This window comes from Vanellus vanellus, assembly GCF_965231255.1.
Source record: "Vanellus vanellus genome assembly, chromosome: 5".
Lineage (NCBI taxonomy): Eukaryota > Metazoa > Chordata > Aves > Charadriiformes > Charadriidae > Vanellus > Vanellus vanellus.
Window position 1 is genome coordinate 70,973,892 of NC_138910.1, and position 25,325 is coordinate 70,999,216.

Here is a 25,325-nt window from a genome sequence, read left to right on the forward strand (position 1 = left end):
GTTAGAAAATGCAGTTGCCACTCCGGTGCATAACAGAGAAGCCATAACATCTGAGCAAACACACAGTGGCATCTACCTTCATAAAACTGAGACTACTAGCTTTCAGAAGTGGTGCAATTGGGGTGCCTATAGATAAATTACCCAGCATTTCCTACTGTAAGTTTCTGTCTTCATCTGTTTGTAAACTTAGCCAAAGTTTAACTGTTTTGGCTGAAATTACCCATGCCAGGTGTTTGCCTCAAGCTGATTTTCTTTGGATAACTTCATCAAAAATGCCTCAGCTATTTCCAAAAACAAAATTACAGAAAAAACTTTGTTTTGTCCATGTTAAAAGTATTTCAACTGCTCCGCTGAAAAGCTCTTGTACTTCCATGCTTGCAATTTGGCACAAGGTTGTCTTTTCATCAGGGCGTTACATTTGTAAACATAAAAAGTGCCCATACTACATCAAGCTAAGTCTGAAAACCCACTGTTTGCACATGCTTAGAAGAGACCTGTTCTGCAGCTAAATTTTTTAAGTTCTTCTACATTGGGCATACTCCATTATCTCTCTCTTTCTGCAAGATAACTGAACTGCTCATGCACTACTCTGTTACAGAGTACGCTCCAGGCCAAGGTTACAAAGGCTGAGCTGGATATTCCTTGAAGTCTAGAGCATCCCATCTCCTTCTGGTGGCTGACCTGAAAAGTGATAAACCTATGTTGATAACAGCTACTCCTTTAGCAAGAATCACAGTAGCCTCACTGATTAATTCTAAAAGTGCCACATATATATATACACACACACACTCTCTCTTAAAAGAACATCAGGGTAACAGTTTGGGCTCTCAAATTTAGAAAAGCTAGAACTATGTTGCTTATACACCTTAATTAAGACTCATATGTACACATTATGACACAGTCCTTAAAAACACACCCACTTTTACCCTCTCCTCAATCTCAGTCTCTTCTTTGCCCAGTGTAAAGATGGACTATGCCCTGGGGATGAATCACGGCTGTGTAATGAGGCAGAAGAACGCCTGCCTCATTTGTTAGAACACGTGTGTTAATGTACAAGGCAGAGGGCTGTGAGAGGAGAAAAGAACTGCTAATATTTAAGGCAAATGAATGATGCCTGAAGAACTGATTTTTTTTTTTTTTTTTTAAAATCTCTTCTGTCAGAGGAGTTTACAGATGCTGCTGAATGCAGAACATAAATCTAATTTCTGCAGGTTGCCACTGATTGTGTGCTTTTGATTTGATCAGTGTCACCCTGTGACAGCTATCATCAATGTAAAAGATTCTTTCAACATTAACAACACTCTGTATAACATTGAGGAATGAAAAATGGCATACTTAAGACAAAGATGCTTCAAACCAGTTCTCGTGTGCCTTAGTTTCTCCCTTTCAGAATCGGGAAAGACCATTACTTCACTAATAGGGGTGCTGGAAAGATAGTTAATGAAATGTGTGCAGAGCATTATAGTATCAGTGACGAGCAGCATTATAGTATCGGTGATGAGCACCGAGGAAAAAGGAAAGTATATATCTTATCTTCAGAATGAGGTTTAAACAGTAAGCAGCAAGTAAGACTGGTGGCCTTCACTTGAATGACAGAAGTTACATCCAATATTGAACAGTATCTCCTTCAGTGAGCATCTCAGGCAACATATGAAGCAATGGTTGCAGAGGAAAATAAAATGTATCGAGTCATGTAACTGGAGACTGTACCATAATATGTGAAGCAAAAGGCTGCACAAGGCACTTCCTAACAGCCAAGTGCTTTACTTTGCAAAGTTAGTATCTTTAAATGTAGCTTTTCCTGTGCCTAAACTGTAACTAAGGTTTGATTAGCATATTGATGGCAAGCTCTGCACTGATGAAATTTGACAAAAGTGATTTTTGGGAGGTTACTTAATAAGGAGGACCACATACTGCTTTGTTTTAGGTAGCCTTGATCTGGCTTTGTCTACCTCAATGAGAGGTGAAAATGGCAGCCTCCACGTGTCTACAGCTTTCAGCTGCAAGTAGGGTGAAATCCGTAGACATGTAACAAATGTTGTCATACGTACCTACACAACTGACAATACCATTCATGCATACATATACTATAATGCATATTACATACACTTTTAAGCATATACATAGGATATATAGAGACACACACATCTTTAACACAACTTTCCAAAGCAACTTTGAATTTTCCCTGTTAAAACTTTACAGGGGAAGGGGTTGCTTTATATCTATCTTCCCCCTTTGCCCTCCCCCAAATCAGGTATCTTATTTCACCAGGCTAGAGCTTTAGAAATATTCTGGAAAACCAGAACACAAACTACCAAGCAATTTCACTTTGATCACATTTCTGCTGCCAGCAGCTTCGCTGGGATCGCTAGCAAGCAAACTGTCAGCACACGGTAAAGAAATACCAGTGCGTGTCTGTGCAACACGCCGGGCTCACAAAGCACAGGCCTAGATCCTGCCCTCCACTACAGATGAAGTTCACAGGGGAAAGGGAATAAGGACTCTCTTCTTCCATCTGCCCTGAATGCAGCAGCGAGGCAGGATTCCAACCTAGCACTCAGGAGAGTGCCAAAAAAGGGACTGGCTACTGTGCTGGCTGCCACCCCAGGGCCCCAGGGGTGTGAGGCCCGCCAGCTGTGGGGTGGAGCCATGCCCCCAGCCAGCTACAGCCTCTGCTTCTGTCTAGCCTGCTGGCTCAGCTCGTGTAATGATCGTTTTAAGAAAAGCAATATTGTGCAGTTCATCATGCGGTGCAGGTGTTCACCTTCAACCATCCCTGCCCTGCGCTGGCAGAGCAGCTCCCACAACACACACAGCCCGCGCTCGCCTGTTTTCCCCACCCCACAAAGCACAGCACCTATACAATCCTCAGGTTAGCTTTATTCTGAAAATGGAAATCTTTATGAAAGAAGAGAACTCTCCTGAATACAGGGAGATCAGGCTTTTAACTGACTTCCCTCCTGTGCAAAGATGTGATACAATTCGGCAGACACGGGGTACATCTGCCAAACCAAGACCAACCTCAGCAACCCTAACTTCATTGATACAGAAAGGAACCTGGGGAAGAACCAAAGGTCTCTGCTGAAAAAAAATAAAACGGGGACAGTTATAATCAACAGAAAATTCAGCCCAAACAAGCTGCTGCTTGTTCATATTGAGGTCACAGTCCCTGGTTCAGATGGGATAAATCCAGTTGGTAGCAGGTTATGGTCCATAACCTCTTGTGAATCCAGTGGGAACAAACCCAGAAGTCGTCAGTGCCGGGTACCTGCTGCGGATGCAGGGACGAAGGTGTCCATCCCAGAGCAGAGAGCTCTGGCACACCTGGGCAGAGGCTGCCAGTGCACTGGAGCCGGTTAAGGAGCACTCAGATAATCAACCTGCTCCGTTGATGCAGGCGTGTGGAAAAAAGGCAAGGAATAAATTCCAGCTGCAGGGAATAACAAACTGCTAGGGGCAAGAATTTCTTCAGTTGTTCCCCAAGCCACTGTGGAACCGCGAGCGTTTGACCTTTGTAGGTTCAGGCAGGGTAGGACTGTCATACCCTTGACAACTCAATTTCACTAGCATCCACTGCTGAACTAGTGGATGAGAGAGAGATGGAAATGGGGATTTTTAACTGCCAAAATGTATTTTTTCCTCCTAGGACAGGAAAGAGAAAGCAGTTTCATTCCCCAAAAATAAATTCCCCAGGTTTAAACAACATTAGGGGTGTGATATTTTTTATTTTTGTCTGGACATACATATTTGGGGGGTTCTAATAAACAGACCATTTCCTCTGACTTTTACTCAAAGGCACTAGCGATCTCTGCTTTTTAAAACTCAAGAATTTGTTTGGTTTGCTCTAGTGCAATAAAACTTCAGGCAGGAGAATCTACTATTCAGTCCTTTTAAAATAGTTCATAAAAAAGTATTAAAGGACTATGAACTGAGTTACAGACTACCAAACAGTAGTTTGACCTTCCTAACATCCCCCATAGTAGAATCTCACTGCTGCCAAACAAATACTGATTACTTTTCAAACAATCCCACCCAGAAGAGGAAACAAGTGCATAGAAAAATTGAGGGACCTGTCTAGTACCACAAAGCAAGACAGTAGCCGAGCTGATGATAAAACCTCGGTATCATGACTTCATTGTGGAGCTGAAAAACAAATTCAGCCTTTTTCCAGAGGTGTGATATAATAAAGTTGCCCTAATTCCTCAAGCGAGGTTCATACTTAGACAAAACAAAGGTTTTAGCCATTTCACGTTCTATTTTTCCCATTTTCATATTAGTTGCTAGTGACTCTGGACTTTATATACAATGTATATATTAATCTGATCAAAGTGGAGGAATGCAATTTACCCTTACAGGTGCAGCGATACAGAAACTACATTCACCTGGGGAGAGCTTGTTCTTGCCACATATTTGCAGCTAAATTGGGACTACACTGGGCTTTTATCCCATTTGAAGCAGCAGACCCCACATACGCAACCACATTAGTTTTCATGTAATTCTTTGACCTGGAAGTAATAATAATTTTTCCTCTGCAAAAGAGTGAGCTATAGCCAGTGGTAGGATCTGAATTTTTTACTGCTGGGCACCATCTCCTCTGCTTTTGTATGTCAAAATAAAATTTGGAAAAAAAAAAACGTAAATGCTTCACTGAGCTACAAACAATGAAAAAAGGTGTTCTGCCTGCCATCAAACCCCGCTGTTAAAATATTAACACAATGTAAATATTGTAATATTGAGGAAGTACACTGTGTCAGTACTTCCTGGCACCGTACAAGAGCTTCACTGTTCACTGCAGTCCCTGCTGTTAGTTTTAAACACGCACAACTTAAACAAGGCATCTGAGCTTCTCCAGTGCTGGTGTGGAATTGCAGAGAGGCAAAAATCTTACTGTAGGTCCTCTCTAGGCTAAAAAACAAAGTATTAAAAAGAATCCTTAAACCCAAACAATTATGTAGATGTCAGTACTTTTGAGGCAAAAATATTCCACAGGGTCTTTCAAAAGTCCTGGCATATTGCTGCCAAACATGGAAAGATCTTTGGGTATGCACTGTCCCGTCCCCCCCCCCCCCCCTTCCTCAGAGAAGAAAAACAAGCTGCAAATGCCCAGCAATGCCAGAAGCCTGAAAGCCCAAGTTATTCCTCATGGCAAAAGTCCCATTCCGCAGATTTGCCAGTTAAGCACATTACTTGCAATTGACTCTCTCTCTTAATTGACTGAATAAGCAGCATGTGTGTATTAAAGAGAATGAAGCAGCTACCTGCCATTAGTAAGCCAGACGTTGCTATCGGGTCTCAAGAAATGCTGTCTCGCAGCTGTAATCACGTATTTGTCATGGAAGTGTCACAGAAAAAGAAGCATAGCTTCAAAAAATAGTGAAGACAGAGAATGGCCTCTCTATGGAAAACAAAAAAACAACTGGTCATACTCGCAAAAAGTTAGTAGACTTGTTCTAGAGGGCCTGGGGGCAACAGGAAGAGTTCAGAGCAGGATTTCACTCTGCTGGCTTCAGTTAATACAAGGTAAAATCCCGCCACTGACAAAGCCTAAGATCTCACCAGTGTCAATGGAAATAGCATAAAGCCTTGAACCTGAAGTTACCACTATTTATGCTTAGAGGCCTCAATGTGTCATGCACTGTGGCCTGTCTGACAAAGAACATCCTTGTCCCACAGACCTAATGATCTAAATTCAAAACAGCATGAAATACCAGGGAAAAAGAACTGAATGTGTGAAATGTCTAATATTCCGGAAGTGTCTAATCCCAGCAAAACTAGATGGGTAGGATTTCAAGAAATCGTCCTACATGTTGTGTTATGACAAGAGAAAGGCATAAACACCAAGTGCTTCATGCTACCACAGGAAATACAAGTAGTCCAAACTGTCACCGGCTTTCTAAAGTACACTGAAGAAATGGCTTATTCCAGATTTAAAGCATCTGCAGCTCCTGAAGCTTTCTCACCTTTCAGACACATTCCCATACACCAATGGGAACCAAAATGACTTGTACAATGCCCCCATGTGCTAGTCAAAGTATTGGATAAGCTTTATTCTTATGCATAGTCAGAAATTGCCCTGGGGGGTTAACACAGATTTTCCACTTAATTATAACTCAGTCACAGAACCTTATTCTGTAAGAGTTCCTTCAATCATGTATCCAACTGTATCAACAGATTTGTACATGGTCAAGACTAACACAAATCCCCCCCACCCCCAATGTTTTCTCACATGTCAGTTTATTTGCTAAGAAAAAGCACTATGAACACTTAGTCAGCCCCTTTATCTTTCATCTTACTTAAAAGGGGAGAAAAACTCTTGAGAAGTCAGTGAGCATTCAATATACATAATGGGCATGAGAGCGCTACAAAAAGTTTAGGAACAGGACATCATTCAAAAACTGAACTACTTACTGTGAGGGGGGTTGTTCATTTATTTGTTTTTTAAAGATAAACAGATTTTTTTTTGTCTGTTTCATGAAATATTACAGCTCAGATCCTTCTCCACTTCCATAAATGGATGTTTTTCTTACTCTCAGTGGGTGGTCTCAGAGTTTTGACAGAGGAACATCACAAGCTAAAAACATAGGATGCTACAGAGATAGCCCACCTGCAGCGGTGGTGGGTGTGAAGGGGGAGAGAAAAGGTGATTGCAAAGGCCAAAACAGACTGGGGGGGGGGGAAATCAAAGGTCAAAAATGTATTCACAGCCCTAACAATGGGGGAGCCCTGGTGAAATGAGCAGCCAAAAAGCACAGATACATTAGGAAAACAAGGGATGCAGAAAAGAGGCAAAAATTTTAGCTTTCACTTACGCTGTTATTAGATGTTTATTTTTTTTTTAAAGATCTGGATAAGAAACTCAGACATACTGCTTGGCATTCCTTTTAGGGTAGTTAAAGCATTTTGAAAACTGGTTTCTTTTACATTTCTATTTTATGCTAGCCAATTTAATGAAACAAATCTTCCTTTAAAAACTCTGGTATGAAGCATATGTCAATGCAAACACCTGCTACTACCTTGTGTATTGCTTGGTTTCGTACCTGTTTTCTACAAGAAAGTCTACCACGTATTTCTTCAGACAGTAGAGATGGGCATCCATCAGCCCTGTTCTGATGTGCATTCTGGGGTGCCTGGAAAAGACAAAAAAAAAAAAAAAAAGGAAAATCATGGAGCTTTGCATGGCTATTTACAAGAGCTTGACTTCACAATTAAGTTAGTGGATAGTGAAAAGTGTGCAAAGGCAGATCTGTTCCTTCCCATCTACTGCTGGATTAACAGAGGAGAACAGTGCAGGCTGCCATTATTGGACTGTGTCTATAAACTTACACCTGCTGGCCCTGGGCTGATTTGCTGCAAAAGAAAACACCTCCTCCAAGGAGTCATTACTCCTGCTACATCTTCTTATGTAAGTGGAAATTGCACATTACTGGGCAGGAAGCCAAAATAATGGGCCCAGAGTGCTAAAAGTTACAGTGGGTAATGTCAGGGTACAATAATTCAAAGCTCCTGGCTAAGTGCCTGCCTTAATATGCAAGGCTGTGCATGTTCTGCTAGCAAACACAACACCACTACTGTATTTTTTCCAACACTTCCTGGAGGGGACTAGGGGAAGGAGATGGGGTCGCTCACCTTTCCTACACTGCACATTACAAATGACTGCCACAGTTCAATTACAAAGCATTTGCCTATGCAGCCCTGTAAGATGGAAAAGATCAGCAAAACTCCCTCTCATCATTAGCCAAACAATGGCAAACAGGGAAGTCTTCACCTTCAGACCAGCGGCAGGTTAATATTTCTACAACTCCGAAATCTCCAATAGCTTCGATATTTTAAGAACACAGTTTTAAATCAGAAAGATTCATCCATTACTTCTATTACATCTCTTTATGTATTCTCTGCTTTTAGTGGAAACGCTTTTTGGAACCTGTCTCAAAGCAGCTAGATATTTTATGCCAATTATTACTTTCCCTTCCACACACCTGTTGCCTCGCTTAAGAGCGTTCTGGCTGTCTGAACACTCGCCACTAATTCTTAGGACAGAAAAGCCACAAGAATATCTAGCTTGCAAATAAAAGACAAAAAACACCAATAGTCAGGGACTACACTGGGGTGTTCAAGAGATCTGGAACTGCACTCACAATCTAGAGGCTATTAAGGAGAGAAATTTCAATCCACACCTGAAATTGCCTCTGTTTTCATTTTTCCTCCTTTGATGACTGGATTTCATAATGAAGTTTGAATGAATATATTTTATCAGTGTATTCCATCCAACCTTTGTTCACTCATTCCAGAACACGCTAAAGTCAGATGTTTGTGATCATGATCACTTTTATTATTCAGTTAGCTCAGCAGAGGGATCACTCACAATTTGGGCATATATATGTATGTATGTGTGTAGTAAACCAATACTAGCACACCAAATATTTAGTAACATCAAAGCTACCGAGAATATCAGGTGTTCTAGTAAGCCAATTTTCAGTGTATTTCTCAATTAATGCATTGTATTACTGAAGTATTTAAGTCTTAAAATTTATAATTTAGGTGGCATTTCTCAAGCATGCCATTCAACTCAAGCTAAGCATATTATTAACTACAATGAAATTCTTTAAGTCCCACTTGCAAAGGAAAGCTCCTATAATAGTAGTATGACACTTTACTGCAAAGTATGTGGTACTAAAAAATGATATATGCACTTTCAGTAGATTACTTCATTAGCAAAACATGAGCTCACCTAGCAATGCTCCAGTACTGATGTTATCAGTGGCCCAGATGTTGCTGTGCAAGTCAGGCCAAATAGCAATGTTCCTTACGCAAAGAGGATAGGGAATCCACTAATTTTAATGAGGTCTTGCATTTGGAAGTCAGACTCCCTCCTGCTCTGCATCCTGAGGACGGTTTCCACATTTTGTGCATTTATGAGAGAACTGTCATATCTTCTGAGAAAAAGGGCTCCCTTTTATTTATATAATGAATATAAATAGTTTATTGAAATGGGTGAAAGAGACAAATGGAAAGAAACGGAAGGAGGAAAGCTGGGAAAACAAGCAAAACAATGGAACAAGGCAAGAAACATGTAAAAAAAAAATAGAAGTGGATGCAACATGGGAAGGAGGTGGAAAAAATAGGAGGAAAAAACCCAATTCTTAACTTGAAGATGGCAAACAGTACACAGTTTCTTTACTGCCAGAATGCCACGTTCTTCTCTCCCTACTCAAGATCTACCACAATCCCCCTTAAACACAAGGCAGGGGAAGGCTGCAAGGGTTAGACATCAAGCAGAAGACTGTAAAACAGGAGCTCCTCAATAAATGCTGGTTCTGTTGCCAGCGTCTGTGTGGCTTTCACATATCCAGTCACCCCACCTGCAAACTGGAATAACACTATTTAGCTACACTGCAGGACACTGAGGATTTGTGGACAGAAGTTTGTATCTGCAGGCAAGTATTGTACCAAGTTTTTTCTGTAGCTAAGCAACTTTATAACAAAGTTATACAAAATCAGTGCAAGTGGACAGACAGTAGCACAGTGCTATCCTAGTGGCAGCTCCATCACACACAATAGCCGCCTCTCCCCGCCAAAAAAACACCAAACCAGCCAGACAACAAGATGTACTGAAACGCCACTCTGAGTTAGCTTTCAATGTAGAATATAGTAACAATAACAGAACATCATGCTGGACAAGAGGGAGGTCCCACAATGAAAATCCTCTGAAATACAGACCACCTAAGTGATTTGCAACAGAATAGTCCCATAGATTAATATTATAATCACAGCTTCAAAGGTCAAACAGGCAAGTTTGGGCACATGCATAAACAAAGGTGCGATTTCTGTAAACCAGACTCAAGGAGAGAATAGCCACACTAAACCAGACTGATAAGAGCACTCTATCATAACAAGCCACTGAAGATGACGCTAATTTTCATGGACTAGCACTTAAACCAGTTTATCTTCAGGTAAAAGCAAAGGAGCCAAATAATCTAATAGATAACAGTAAACTCCATCACCATTTCAAATGAGCATCTGGTTACTAATATCGAAAGCCACACTCCCTTTTCGTGCCTCTGATCTCCCACTCCATCAGCTAATCTTTACAACATATGAAAAATGAGACCGTCGTGAGGAACAGCTGATACAGAGAGAATCAAATAACAAACAATGCATGTGCCGAGAGCTGACGCACCTAGACTTATCGCTCTGAGGGAGATAATACAGAAGGCTTTTAATTATATCATCAAAGCAAGGGAGAAGGTACTGGGAGGGGCTGGCTGCAGATGGTTAAGTGTTAATGAATGCCGGGTTGGGTGGTTTATCAAAAGAAAAAGACTGGATATATATCTGAGAGGGTCACCGTTGAGATGAAAGTTGTAACAGCCATTGTTGGAGCTCTTTAATGAGCGAGGAATGTCAAATGTGAACCCTCTAAGAATCATACCAATTACTAAATGAACTTTGGTTCAATCTAGCAAATGTAATCAAGCACAAGTCATTAAAATACATGGTAAAACTCCCATTGGCGCTGCCACTATAGTGTCTATTATTGTCTGTGCTCCCGTGCAAGGGAGGGGGCTGCTCCCAGTTGTAAGCTCTGTGTGTTATGTTAAGTGATGGCAGATTTTAGCCCTAATGATGAAGCATGGAGGACTCCCTGGCAGAAAGTCGACAATGAGGAGGCTCGGAGAGATCTGTGGAGAAGTCAGGGAAATATCAGCAATTAAAAGAGCAATTTCAAAGAATGCAATTTAATGTGTAAAAGTAGCACATAATTCCACAAAATCCTGACTCGGGATGAGAGTGCATAAAGGTCTGCAAGAGTCCTTAGAAAGGTCTGTACCCGTAATTCCTGACACGCCATTGTGAAATAATAAGCAGTACTAACAGGATTGATGCATGCTTCGTACATGGCATTGCTTTGAAAGTGGAGCCCAGAGCTTTTCTCTCCCTGATAACCTCTCTCAGGATTTCCTCCCTCAGGGAAACCAACCACTGATAGAGCAAACTTCCCTTGTTTAAAGGCAAAAAGAGGGACAATTGTTTCAACTGTAAACTAATTAAGAGAGATTACCACCAAGAGCTGGAGGTTCAAACCAGCACTGCACTCCCACTGACAGTGTGATAATGCCAGGCTGGGGTCAAAATCATAAATCTGGAGGAAGCACACACAATGCTTAAAGCCAAAAAGCCTCTCTACTAAGCATGGGATATTGCCACATTAACCTCACCACCTCACAAATAAACTAGCTGAGAAAGAGAAATCCCATGGCCTCTTTCCCTTTAACTTCATACAGCTGTTGACGGAAAATATGAAGGTCTTTAAATAAGCTCAAGGACCTGAGGCTGTCCATACTCTAACACTAATCCGAGCAATGACACAATAAAAATCCAATCATACCTGCTATTAACCTGGCTCCTGAACCAGTATCTGAATTACATCCACCGTGGGCTTATGGGATATTAGTTCATCTTCCTCCCCATCCCTCCAAAATAAGCAAATAAATAACAGCATGCTAAGTGCAAACTATGCATTCCACACTCATTTCTTTTCTAATTAACTGCATGTAGCTCACATAGTCCACATAGCCAAACAGTCTACCACATTCTTCCTATCCTCCACACTACATACTGTATTCTTACATGCAGAAGCGTGCCATCCAGTTCAAACACACACTGCTGACCCTGGACTGTCTGCATGGAGGTGCTGCTCTCATGTTGATACAAAGCCAGCGTACAGATCAACACGAAGAGAAGTCTCACAGAAAAAGCTGCCAGACCACCTTTAATGTCTCAAGCATTCCTACTTTTAAAGGGAAAAAAAAAAAAAAAAAAAAATCACATTGCTCATTTACGGGACAGCTCTTGGCTGTAAATTCACTAATAATAAAAGACCACTGTTACGTTGGCTCTTCAAAAATCCCAGACACCTTATGACCTTAATTTTTTTTACACAGTGCTTTTGGCCAAAAAGATCCCAAAGCACTTAGCCAAATGAATGTCCCCACTGTATCCCAGGCCTCCTTTGCCCACCAGTGAAATGCTGCCACCTCCGGGCTGAACCGCAGCAGCTGTAGCAGCGCAGAGGCCGGGACCCCCCCGCACAGCTCTGCCCTGCGCCCCTCTTCCCACGGGTTTCGGAGGAGGGGGAGCAGAGGATGCTGCTTCTCAGGTGAACAACTGGTTCAGTTCTGGCTATGAAGAATACCTCGGTGATGTAAGAGAGCTGGTGTAGAGAGAAAAAGGGCACAGAAAAGCAATCAGACAGGATTTCAAGACGGTGTCCCGGGGCCCCAGGTGACCCCCAGCCTCTGTTCCCAGCTCAGAGGCACCAAGCTCACTCACTGTTTCCCTTCCTCCAGTTTTGTAACAACTCTATTTACAAAGACCAGAGGGTAAGACCGACTTTGGTTCCTTGAGAACCTGGCAAGGGAGGACACGCCACATTCACAGCTTAACATCAGCTGCCCGGAGGCAGCTCTGCTAACTCCCCACCGATCCATCCCTGCGGCCGCTGCTTCTAAAGAGACACCGCATCAGGAATGGAAAGTACTTTCCAAATGAAAATATTTTATTGATCTAATGACCTAAGTTGCTTGAAAGCTTTACGAATAATAAATATTTTTTCATTTAAAACCTTCACCGCGTGCCATTTTTCTTTGTTGTGTTATATTATTAATACACCCATGAGACTACAATAAAAACTATGAACCTGCTTCTGACAAAAACATGCTGAAAACTTTTTGGTAAAGGAACCAACTTTCATTCAAAGCCAAAGATTAAATAATTTGCTCTAGTATAAGAGTATAGGCTAGCAGTCAGAACTCAGGATTAGTATTTGTTCAAGGTTTACAATAAGCCAGTGTGACCTCCTGTAAAAAGAGTCGTTATCTTGGCATCAACATCATGCTTTAACATTAACGTGTCTCTTGACTTCAATGCTGAACAGTGAGGGTGCTGATGGTTGCACCACCAACTCATCCCATGACCTTATATAAAATGTTTTTCTTCGCCCTGCTTCAGCTTCCCCATATGAAAATGAGAACAACAGTAATTCCTCACCCACCCCGAGTCCGAGGAGTGCTCCCTGGGGGATGCGCAGCCTTGCGGCTGGATGCACGTGCATTCCCCCAGGAGCACACCAGACACAGCTGCTGGGGAAAGCACATCCCGAAACTTGGTTTTAAGGATCTTCTCTGCCACAGTGAGTGCTAGCAGCTGTAGGAAATAACGCAGACACTGGGCTACCCACAACTCCTCTGCCCCTTTCTCCCTTTCCTTGTCCTCCACTGAAAATACAGAGAAAATGCAAATACTTTATACTAGACACTTTTATATGAGAGTCAAGTCTGCTAGAATACCTCAAGTGCCATGTAGAAACTGGGAAAGCAAAAGAGAGACCAAAATGATAATAAGTCTGGAGTTTGGTGTGAACAGAAGAGAATACACTGTGAAGGAGGGCGGGGACTGCCAGAGACATTATTAATAGGTTTTACCCTTGAGCTCTGGCAGCTACTTGTTCTATACACAGAGAAAAAGGATTAATCAAGCCTTGCACGTAAAGGTTCTTTCTGTGGTGTGCCAAAATATTTAAAGCAGTATATACAATGTGTAAGCCTTATTATTACACACATTGGATGTAATCATCTTATGCTACAGTTAAGGCCAGGATGACAATAAAGTAGATTATTGTGTACTATAGCCAATTCAATTCCAACACAACGGGACATGGCTTAGTCACTTGGTTCAGATCTGGTATTTGAGCTTATTTCTCTTATGCTGGGCTAAACTGTGATTTAAGAGATTTAATCAAGCTTTGGGAAATGCTTTCTTTACTAAAGAAGAAGAAAGAACTAAAGGTCTGCACCTGGCAACACTAATCATTTCCAATTTTCAGCTCATTTTGCTTCCTGCTTCATGGAAATTCACCTTAGTAAATAATTGTTCCGTAAAATCACCAGGGCTGAAAGGATGACAACACATAAGAGGAACAAGTTTTAAGCAAACAACTGAAGTTGGAGGACTGTACAGAGGCTACTGAAGAACAGCAGCTCCTGCTGATCCCTCCTACGCCAGTTCCCAAAGGGCTAAGCAGTAGACATATGATATATTTTCTTAAATCAAATAATTACAGTAAATGCATGGGAAACAGTGTAACTGAATACTGGGTCAAAGCTGTAGGTCACTAGCAATATGTAGCTTAAACACAGCAAGGCTGCCACAATTTCTTTATGTCACTGGCCGAGACTCAAAGGCAAACAAAACAGTACCCGGCTGCATGACCGGCTGATCGCAGCCTTGCTTGATAAGGCTCCAAAGACCTTCTGTGCCTCTCAGGTGAGGTGGCTTTTACTGGTGGCTAGAACTTAAAATCTATGATCTGCAAAATTTGGGATTTAAGGTAATCACATACATTCAAGACTACTAAAGCATATGGGCAAAAAGAAATCCCCCCTCTCCTGACCTTAAATTCCAAGTAAAAGGAGAAGTGGAAACAAAAAAGTGGAAACAAACATTTTCTTTTATTTTATAGGCCCCGGAAGCAGGACAAACTAAAGCTGTCACACATACCTTTGGATTTCCCATTGTGAGTAGTAGCCTTCCAGGTACCTCATGAAAACCACCTACTTCTGCACCATCAGCTTATTAAAATTAAAAATCCCTCTTTAAACCAGTTACTGTGCGTAGGCCATACCTGATCGCTCACTTTCCTGTGCTAGGATCTTCGCTTGACAAGCAAATGGGCTCTTACGATGGAAGATGCATGTTTGTCTTTCTTTAGAAGATATTTACATTCAAAACAGTTATATTTCATGGGACTGGAGAATAACCTGACAAGAATCTGATAGCAGGTCATTAGGGTTAGAAGGAAGAACAAAGGGAGAGATGAGAGGAAAGAAAAGAGCAATACGTGTGTGCTAGACAAAGCAGCATCTGGTTCCCACCAACACTCAGTCTAGAAAGCAAGAAAAGATGAGCTTTGAATCCAAAGAAGGGACAAATTCAAGTGTTATGGTTTAAATTACCAAAACCTACCCCAAACAGCCTATGTAGGATGTTCTCTGCAGTAAATCTGGCAATGCTCATTTCCTTCATCTACTGTAGGTGAATTATACTTAGCTCCTGCTCCTCGAGGGTCTGTAGCTTCCTCTCAGCTGGTGCTTTGACCTGTGCTTCCTTTTGATTTCCCTCTGGAACCTACTGCTTCTGTCTCACTTTTAATTCCTGATAAGGTTTTACAGTCACACCTATTCACATCTCAACTCCACTGAAACCTGGACACTTTAGCATTGTGTAACACAGTTACCACACTTCAACCTGACAAGACCCCAACAACTCTAAGTGTCAAATATTTAATCAATTAATGAAGATAGCTTTATCTCGGTCATAAATTGAAGTGGGCACAGAACTTGGCTCTGTTGCCACTGCAGAGAGAGCCTGGCTGTGACTGCAGGGATACAGACTGCTCCATATCTTGGTAATGCTGAATGGGTACATAGAAGAAAAATACATTTTAGGGGAAACTACACTAAAGTATCAACAGTCAGACTTGATGAATTCTGCTTCCCTAAGAAAAAGAGAGGGACTTCCTGACTTGGCTACACTGAAGTCGTGACTCAGCCCATGTATTCAGATACATCCTCAGACATATGCTAGCCTGGATTTAGGGAAACATGGGTTTCCTAATGAGTAATTATTTTAATAGATAGCTGGTGTTTTATAAGACACCATCAGAGATACCATGGAATGATGAATGAAAGTTGGGGGGGCGGGGTGGGGGGCGCAGAAGGAAAAAAAGACAAGACACAAAAATCTAGTTACCTCAAGAAGAGCTTAACAACCACCCAGAGTCATGTGATGTTTGGGACACAGAGAGCTGTCAGGGCTCAGGACAACATCAGCATTAGAGTGCAGCCTAATTCTGCAGTGAAGAAATACCCCAAGTGATAGGAACATCACATGAAAAATACAGATATATTTGCTTTTTTTTCTAGTTTAAAAGAACTTATTTAATTTGTCATCTAATATTTTGACAGTATCAAGTAAGAACTTAATTAAAACAAGGCCTTAACATTAGAAAATAGAGCATTCTTTTTGCAGAATGACAGTATAATTTAAAACCAAAGAAGAACGGAAGTCAGACTGAAGCCACTTGCAGACATCTCTCACGTCTTCAACCCAAAACAACTTAATGAGTAATTATTTTAATAGATAGCTGGTGTTTTATAAGACACCATCAGAGATACCATGGAATGATGAATGAAAGTTGGGGGGGCGGGGTGGGGGGCGCAGAAGGAAAAAAAGACAAGACACAAAAATCTAGTTACCTCAAGAAGAGCTTAACAACCACCCAGAGTCCAAATTTGCATTTTTTAAACAAGTAATTACAGTGGTTATAACCACACTGGATTAGTTTCTGGTTAGACCAGATTACTCATGATTTAAAATTTCCAGATTTCTTAATAGCTATAACAGAACCTACTGCATCATATTACTGTAAGAAACTGAGCTTACACCTAAAATGCTTTCAAGGAGGATGCTAAAGTTGGAGCACTACAGCATTAAGCCCAGCCGAACAAAGAACGTACACTGCACTGAGGACTGGATTTCCAAAAATCTTTCTCATCTTTCACCCATTACTAGGGCCTGAATAACAGCTTAAGGTTGGGCCAGAGGAATTTCACCCCTTTTGAACAGTGATAATATGGCAATTAGAATATCCCAGAGGACAGAAGAAAATCCTGGTGATTTCAACGCAGTGAGATGGTACTTTGAGGGGTAGGTTCTTTTCCTCGGATGGTTACTGCTGACTGAGAAACTTCATGCAAACAAGACTGCTGCTCCACACAGCCCAGCGTGTGCTAACTCACTTCATACAGTAGGTGGGAGTTGCCTTTATAATAATTAGGAGACATTCACCGTTCATTAAAAAAAAAAAAAACAAAACAAAACAACAAACCCACATTCTTGACGGAAAATCTATCTGGACAGCGAAAATGACACTGCTCATCTGTGTATTTTCACAATTTAAATGCTAATTTTTTTTTTATTTTTTTTTTTTAGCTGCACTTACAAAGTCCACTTTTTGGGCAAAAATTAGCTAGTATTTTATTGCTGTGATAAGGAGACATCAGCACACTACTTGTCTGGAGGCAGTGTAGCTTCAGCAATGACATAGGAGAAATGTCATTAATCTAGACTTCAGTGGTCCCTAATAGTGAAAGTAGCAGCAGAGAACCATTTTCACCATTGATCACAAGCCGGTATTGAAAAGCAAGAGAGAAGACAGCAGCTGAAGCCTCTGTTGCTTATGCCACCCGGGGTAGCAAGTTAAACCTCACAGCCTAGAAGCAATAAACTGACCATGGCAAGTAACAGAGTTCAGACACCTCCATAAGTTGCCCTTAGAACAACTCTGTACAAAGACCAGAATGGCAACAAATCCAATCCTTTTCCTTTACAAGGCTAAACCCATGGTAGGACAATTTCCTCATCTTGAAACACTTAGCCTAACAGAAAGAAAGAGAAAATGGGTAGTGGATGACCTGAAGATTATCATTTACAGTTTTACGGCAACCTCAAATACTATTAAAACAAAACAGCTTCTGTTCCCTTCTTGCTTGGAAGAGACTGGGACTATTCCGTCTGTGGTTGTGGACTGTTTCAGTATTATCCAACTGCATAAATGAAACTAGTGTCAAAATTAAATTTTAAATGACTTGAGGTTTATAGGAATTAAAGAAGGAAAAATTAAATTTGAAACTCTGCTTGTTTACTAGCACTAATTAAATATGCCAGATTTCTGGGCAAGCTTCCTAGCCTGTGGCTACTACGTTACTGGCTTGTAAAACAGTCAACAAGTACATGAGTACAAAGCACAAATACAATAACAGAGATTTCGTGTACAGTCCTGCCCTTAGTTTATAAAGAAAAAATGTATTAGAAACAATCCGTAACTATAAAGACCTGTGCTAACCCACTAGCCTATATTAGTAATATAAAAAGGGCCAAGTCTACAATGATTGCTTTTGCGGAGAACAGTTGTTAAAAAAAAAATAAAAATAAATCAGAGAGGTAAGAAGCAATAAGCACAACCAAAATGAACAGGAAGCCTTAAAAGACTAGTTTACTTCTAAAACTCCTGTGCTTCTGGGCTCTGCTCTCAAAATAATTTGCTATTAAAAATAAAAGGGAGGTTTTGCACTTCAACAAAATAAGTGGGTCTGATTATTCACATCATGGAAGCTGCATTCCTCACAAACAGTAGATTTTATTATTATATTCACTAGAAAATAGGTTTATTCTGAAGAGCTGGAATTTCACATTTAATGGGAGCAAGGGCCAGATCCATAATCTTACAGTCCATTTAGACACTAAACTCTTAAGACAGGCACTATCTTTGCGTTCTACATTTTATAGGCACCAGCATAATGAGCTCATAGTCTATGAGGAAGCTACAAGCCAACTAAGAAAGAACAAAGTAATAAAGCCAGTCTCAGATAAATGGAGACTCCGGAGACCACTCATCTTAGCACACAGCTGAAATGAAACAGAATAAAATGCAGTAGTACCTGCATCATCCCCAGGTAGGTAGAAGCAGGAGAAGGAGGGAAAGTAAGATCCCATGGCCTAAATGCTGTTCTTTGCACAGTCTTCTTTCAGGAAAAGCTCCCAATTTATTTTTCTACAAAAGTGGCAAACAACTCTTAATGAAGAAACACTTGAGGACAATTTGCTGCATTGCTTTAAAATGAGCAGCCTTTCACAGCAACTCAAATTAACGTGTGTTCCCACTGTACAGTAGCTTTGCTCAGTTTTAAGGAAAGCAGGAATTATGTTTCAATAAAAATTCAGCTACCCAAATATTCTGCTATAAAAAGAGGCATGAACATATAACTCTCCAACTTCCAGAATCACGTACATGAGGCAAAGGGAAACGATATAAAAATAACTAGGTTTTTGTTTACATCTCAGATTTACAAGAGCAATTCCAGAAACTAAGTTCTTCACAGAGTAATTGATTTAATTAGCCTGCGTAGCACGCTTTACTTGTATTCGGACCTCTGATGTACACTGATAGAAGAGAAACAAATATACAATGGATACACACAAAATAATTTGCTAAACTTTTTCTATGCCCAGATGCAGGTAAGAATTCTCAAACACAATTTCATGGGCTCTTCCTTACATGCAAATGATCCTTTTTTAATGCATACAAACTATGCATGTTTTCAATTAAAAACGTGACTGGATCCATTGGATCATATACTCTTGCAAACCAGCCAAAAATCAAATACAAACTGAAGCCCTGAAGGAATTTCAGGAAGTACAAAACACACAGCACAACAGTTCTACTTCTGGCAAGGAGAATCACCTCTCCTTTTGAAACGAAGCTAGAAGCGACGGCAGTGTGTAAAAATATGCTGTCATTCAGCAATGAAATAACTACATTAACGAACAACACTCAGAAATCATAAAAAAAAATGTAATTAGTGAAAACCTCAGCTAAGCAAGTAAGCACAAAATGATTAAGTAACAGCAGAGCACTTGCTTCTTACTTTTTGATAACTATTAACCTCAATTTTGGGCCTTACTATTCAACCAGCTGAAAAAATTAGTTTCTCGGAGATGTCAGCATGGGATTCTCTTCAGGACACGAAGAGTGGCTGTAAGGGTGATATTTTTGCTTAAGGTAACAAACTGGACTACTAAGAATGGGTTCTCATACACTTTTTTCACTGTATTTTGATCCACATTAGTACAGGCTTTCTCTGGTTGTCCTTCCTCACGTTAGACTTAAAAGCCAAACATTCCAGAATTTGGGGAATAAATATTTAATTGTGAGTGTAAATAAGAAGATATTATCCACTTGTGGAGATAACATGCAAGTTCAAGACAGTGCCTACCTGCAAGTCATACTTCCGAAGCTCAGCAATTTCTCTCCTCCTATAACTTCATCTAATTCTCCACATCCACGGCTCTACCCAGCCCGCAGCAAGCAGGGATCAACGTTTTAGACCAGTAAACTTACATTTAGAAATCAGATCAGCCTTTACAAAGATACGAGCCCAACATCTTTCACTTGCATGCACTACAGCTATCCTTGACTCTGCCCCCCACAGGCACAGCACACATTTGGTTGTGGTCTCACCACTACAGTGCAGCACACCTCCCCACAATCTCCATTCGTTTCAACTCTTTATAGGCTCAACAGCTCCGTTCAGATTTCACCTCTTCACCACACAGTAACTTTTCGGGTATTAACCAGTGCTGAAAAACACTCATCAGCTACGTGTCAGCATATCTAGAAACCTTAGGAAACAGCAGTATCCTAAGATATCCAAGATACTTCCATTGAGACTTGAATTAACACTTAAAGCCAGCTTTCTTATTGTCATTGCAGGGGGAGCTGAAATCAGCAGTAGTGATGCAGGCACATAGCAGGTAAAAGACTGAAGCCTTCCAGAAGTCCTCAATAGAACCTGTGACTCACCTCCACAGGGGATTCAACGCATTTTCCTTTAGGAAAATTAAGAAGTCAGCGGACAGAAAGAGTGTCAAGCAAAACCAGCCTCTACATTATTGTGCTGCAGCCTGCTATGAGCCTTCTGTCATTTGAAGGCTCGTGCTCAAGACTGAACACTTTTCTCAAAGATGCACAAGTTCATATCTTTGAATCTGCTGGCTTCAAGATGGTGAATCAGCGAGTCATGACTTCCAAACACAGAAACGAAGGAACAGGTAAAGTGACAGATTGCAGCAGGTTACTTAGCTGTGCTTCAGCTCTGATGTTTGGCATTTCTGCTGTCAGTGACGTTCTTGGCTTACACGTGTAAGATATATATAAGATATATCTTTGTTTCTGCACGACTTTTATGAGGCCACTATTTAGCAGGGCAGTATCACCTTGGTTTATTACTAGAACTTGTCATTCAGAAAACGTTATTTTTTTTCTCTTTATGCATAACATTTTAATAAAAAAAGTGAAGAAACAGATCACACACAGCAGCTCAAATCAACTCAGATCTTTTAAAGCAGATCACTTATAGGAGATTTTTGTCATGCTTTTAAAACATTTAGGAGAAATGAAAGCAGTTAGTCTTTGGAGTGATCACCTTCCAATAGGAATTACTTTCCTACTGTGAAAAGTACACTATTTGAAGAACTATAAAAGACTAACTCTTGATTGATATTTGTATTTTGGTGGAACCTGAACATATGGGTGACAAAACCACAATTCTTATCTCAGAATTTAAAAGCTGCCATCAGGTGGCCAAACTGGTAGTGGAGAGCAGAAAACAAATGCAAGGATTAAGAAACACAAACATTGCTTTTTCTCCTTTATCCAGAGTAACACGGACCAGAGAAAGCCCAGATGATAGTATCGTTGCTGCACCAGAACTGGCTCCTGCCCAGTCCTTCTGGTACTTCCACAGTGAGCCTGGAGCCCCCGCAGCGCTCGTTAGCTCAGGAGCTGCTCTGCCCACCCAGCTACACCGCTGCCAGCCCAGCCTGGTCCTGGCAGCAGCACAGCCGCTCGCATGTTAGCTCAGGTGCACTGCTGCAAGCTGTGCCAGGCTCGAGCCAGCATTTGTAAAACCAGTTCATGCGCACACAAGGAATCACCCATCTACAAATTTGATCACGTACACTCAGGAGTAGGGTTGCACTTGTGAATGCAAAAGAAAACATATTACATTTTTCACTGTATGTCCGGCGCTTTTGTATGGAAAACTGGAGAATGAGTACATTGAAAGAGACAGTGGAGTGATAAGAATAGCAGCACATAAAGACGTAACACAATAAACTATACAATAATACATTTAAATACTACTGGCATCTGACATGCAGAAATGCAAGTGCTGAAACTGAAAATCTAGGTTTAAACATGATCATGCTGTACACAGCATTACATCAGCTGCTTCCTGCAGGTCATTTTAACAAGTATTATTCTGATTCCAAATGTAGGAAAGCCAACAGTTAATACCCTATACTCAGAGCAGCATTTTACATTTACAGTACTAACACAAACATTCATGAGTTATGCCCCTGTGAGACAGGAAAGGGATATTGCATTCATTTTAAAAAGCAAAGAAAGTATGAGAGATAAACATTAAGTGGACTTCTCAAGGCCACGAAACCAAGTAGAGAAGTGAGATCTCTTTGTATATTAATTACAAGACATTCTTAATGCAAACAGGTGATAGCACATCAATTCACATGTTAACTTTTACCCTTTCCTGCACCAGATCACCTGTAGAACAAAAGAACTCTTCCTCTGTAAACACAAAGGTTGCTTATTTTAATGGTTCTCTACAACAATCAAACAGATTAACTTTTCTATTTTTTTTTTCCAAAGACAAGAATAGATTACTGAGAAGTAAGGTCAGACATCTTTTCTGCAAACCCTTTAAGTCAACAGTTGTCCAGGACATGAGAAGTCATCTTTTACCCCAGGCACGAGGTTATCCTTGTCACATAGGAAAGCCTGGAATCTACATAACATCCCTAGTATGATAATCCCTTATTTTCAGTTGACAAACATCAAGGGCATAGCAAAAAAAATCCCAAAGTCTACTTTTTTTCAGGTTGCTTGCTTCATATAATAACGTAAATCAGAAAACACCCAGAAACCTGCATTCTAGAGCTACACTATCATGCAGTACACATCTAAATCAAACACATGCAAGAAAAATATTCCTTAAATCGGAAACATATACTATTTTCTCAAAGGGTAAGATGTAGAAAAACATACCAGCAAGCACTAATTTGTCTCACTGATATATCCCCTCTATAGCCAGAAGCTACTTTTAACTACAGTGACTGAGCAAAGGAATCTAAATTGTATAAATCAACATCTCAATTAACATTTTGTTTAGGAAGAGTTACGGAAGGGAAACAGAATGTAATCATTTGCTAACACAGTGGCTCCAGAGGTCTGGGAGGGAGTGCAAGAAGAATGGAGTTGAATGTCGGAAGGGTCCATTACTCTTTCAATAGCATCTGGTGCTGCAAAATATGTGCTTGCATACTTTCCTACTTGAAAAGCTTAAGTCTTCAGTAGCTCCTTGGTCTGGGAAAATGGCAGGCACCCAAATGCTAACCCAGGGATCTAGGAAAGAGATCTACCTGAAGAACAATATTTTTCAAGTGGCCTTAGAAGTGACAAATGGCCATAATGAGAAGTCTCATTCCCAAGGGATTTTATTCCTTGTGTCTGGCTGCTGTTTGTCAGGTGCTGTTCCCCGCACACATCCCCAGCACATTCTAATGCAAAAATGGAGAGAGGGCCTCTCTGAAAATAATCACACTTGCTGAAAGACCTGCCCTGCATAAATATCTCTAACAACAGTACAAACAGAAATCAGCCGACTTGCCCTGTACTTTAGTTGAAATTTATGGCACTGCTGGCTGCAATTCTGTTATTATGATTCTACCTGGCTAAGGCTCAAAGTCACAGAAGTGGGAATTTCAGAGGTATTTTCAGAAATGCTGTAGCTCATTTGGAGAGGGGGGTGAAGGGGAGGGGGCACGGACAACAAAAGAAATAAATACCTAGTTCTAGAAATGCTGTCCCCATACATTAGTGAACAAAGCTATATATTACACATATATACATACATGTATGAACAGATGTACCATAGAGATGGAACAGAGAAATTAGGGACACACACGGCTTCCGAAATGATATTTAATGCTACACCTTGGGAATAATAAAGCAAAGGGAAAAAAAAAAAAAAAAATCAAAGGGAATACTGAAAGACAGACCCTTGTGCTCTTGCAAATATCACCAGCTGCTGGAGGATTTATATGCAGAAAAACTAGAAGTTGAGCTTTAACTTGAATTTCCCTTGCTTTCTTACTGGTTTGCTTCCAGCCCTCATAATTAAAGTCCATCAGCCAAATTTTTTCTGTCTGAAGGCCCTAAATTATTCCCTTTTTAAATTTCTCTGTATTGACTGACCCAGATTTTTCATAATCTTGAGCTTCCACTAACCTGAATTATGAATACCAACCCTGATGTGGTTTTTTTTAAAGGTTAAAGGATTTCAAGATGATTGACTAAAGTAATACCAACCACTATTGCCGACCAATACGCAGGTATGCAGGTACATGTACATTAGAATAAATAATGGTGTAAGGTATAGCATTCTGCAGTGCCAGTTCACATATCACAGTCTAATAGCCATTTTCTTTTAATTCCTAACAGAGTATTTTGTATTCGGCAACTGGGGAGAGAGAGAGTCCTATAAGAAATCTCTAAGACAACTGGATAAGAAGTTTTACTGCTTGTAAAAGGAACCTCTATGTAATCTTCTCTAGCTGGGGAAACGGTGCAATAAAATTGATGAAGAAAGGAAGGATTTAAAGCCAGAGAAAATTAGGATTTCTCAAAGTAGAAACATAGAGGACATGCTGCCCTTAGGAATCGATCTCTGCTATTTACTCGATCGACTGGAAGAACTCCCGGGGAGCATGTCGTAGCAAGAGAAAGGAAAGCTTGCTATGCTCTTCATTTCCTGTGTAATTCCAGAAACTGCCAGCACAATGCTGTTTGGGGAGAACCACACAACGGCTATTCAAGAGGGAATTCAGCATTGTATTCTGAATGAATGGAAACATTTTGAAAGATATATATTTGCTGTGAGTAAAGTAGAATGTGAACCCAAGAAGGATTGTGGGCACACATACACCTTCAACCAGCTAATTGTATATTCTGACTCCTTCCATCATGACTTTCACAACATTCTTAGCAGTGCTGAACATCCCAGTTAAGAGTTCACAGTAGCCATGAAGTAAGTGCAATAAATCAGCACTAAAATTATTATGCAACTACAGTTCAATTGATACCAAGTGTAGCTAATTTTAATGTAGAGGCTACCACTTTTATCCCCGTGAGTTAGCGATTTGGGATCTCAGTGACCAGGATGAAGGAAAGACTCTTCAAAGTCTGGCTTTCTTAGAATAAACTAGATGAATGGTTCCTTGCAAAAATCCCAAAGGTATTTCCCTCCAGCCCACTGCAGAAATATTCTGCTAAGCATGACAATTTAAAGGATTAAAAAAAAAAAAAAAAAAAAAAAAAATCGGTAACACAGAACAGTAAGGGAACCACAAGCTTTGGCTGGGCTTGGGAGCCAGGACCTCAGCCACAAGCAGAATCAGACCTTTTAACTGAAGAGTAAGTGTCACATGCCTCATTTCACCCTTACTTTGCTTTAAACTAGGCTGTTTCCTCTTCCCCCCCCCCCCCCCCCCCCCCCCCCCCCCCCATATTCCACATTGGCTGATAAATTCCCCAACGGCGGGTGTTAACTAACTCCGCATTCCAGTCTGCT

At 40.7% G+C, this 25,325-nt stretch overlaps 1 protein-coding gene across 1 annotated transcript in view; it reads right to left on the minus strand.

The window, feature by feature from the left end:
• EIF2B3 (eukaryotic translation initiation factor 2B subunit gamma) overlaps nucleotides 1–25,325 on the minus strand; it is a 103,479-nt gene that overhangs the window by 43,938 nt on the left and 34,216 nt on the right. The window contains exon 6 of the mRNA XM_082484403.1: nucleotides 7,038–7,127. Coding sequence (XP_082340529.1) covers nucleotides 7,038–7,127 — 90 coding nt within the window. The remainder of the gene's footprint in view (nucleotides 1–7,037; nucleotides 7,128–25,325) is intronic.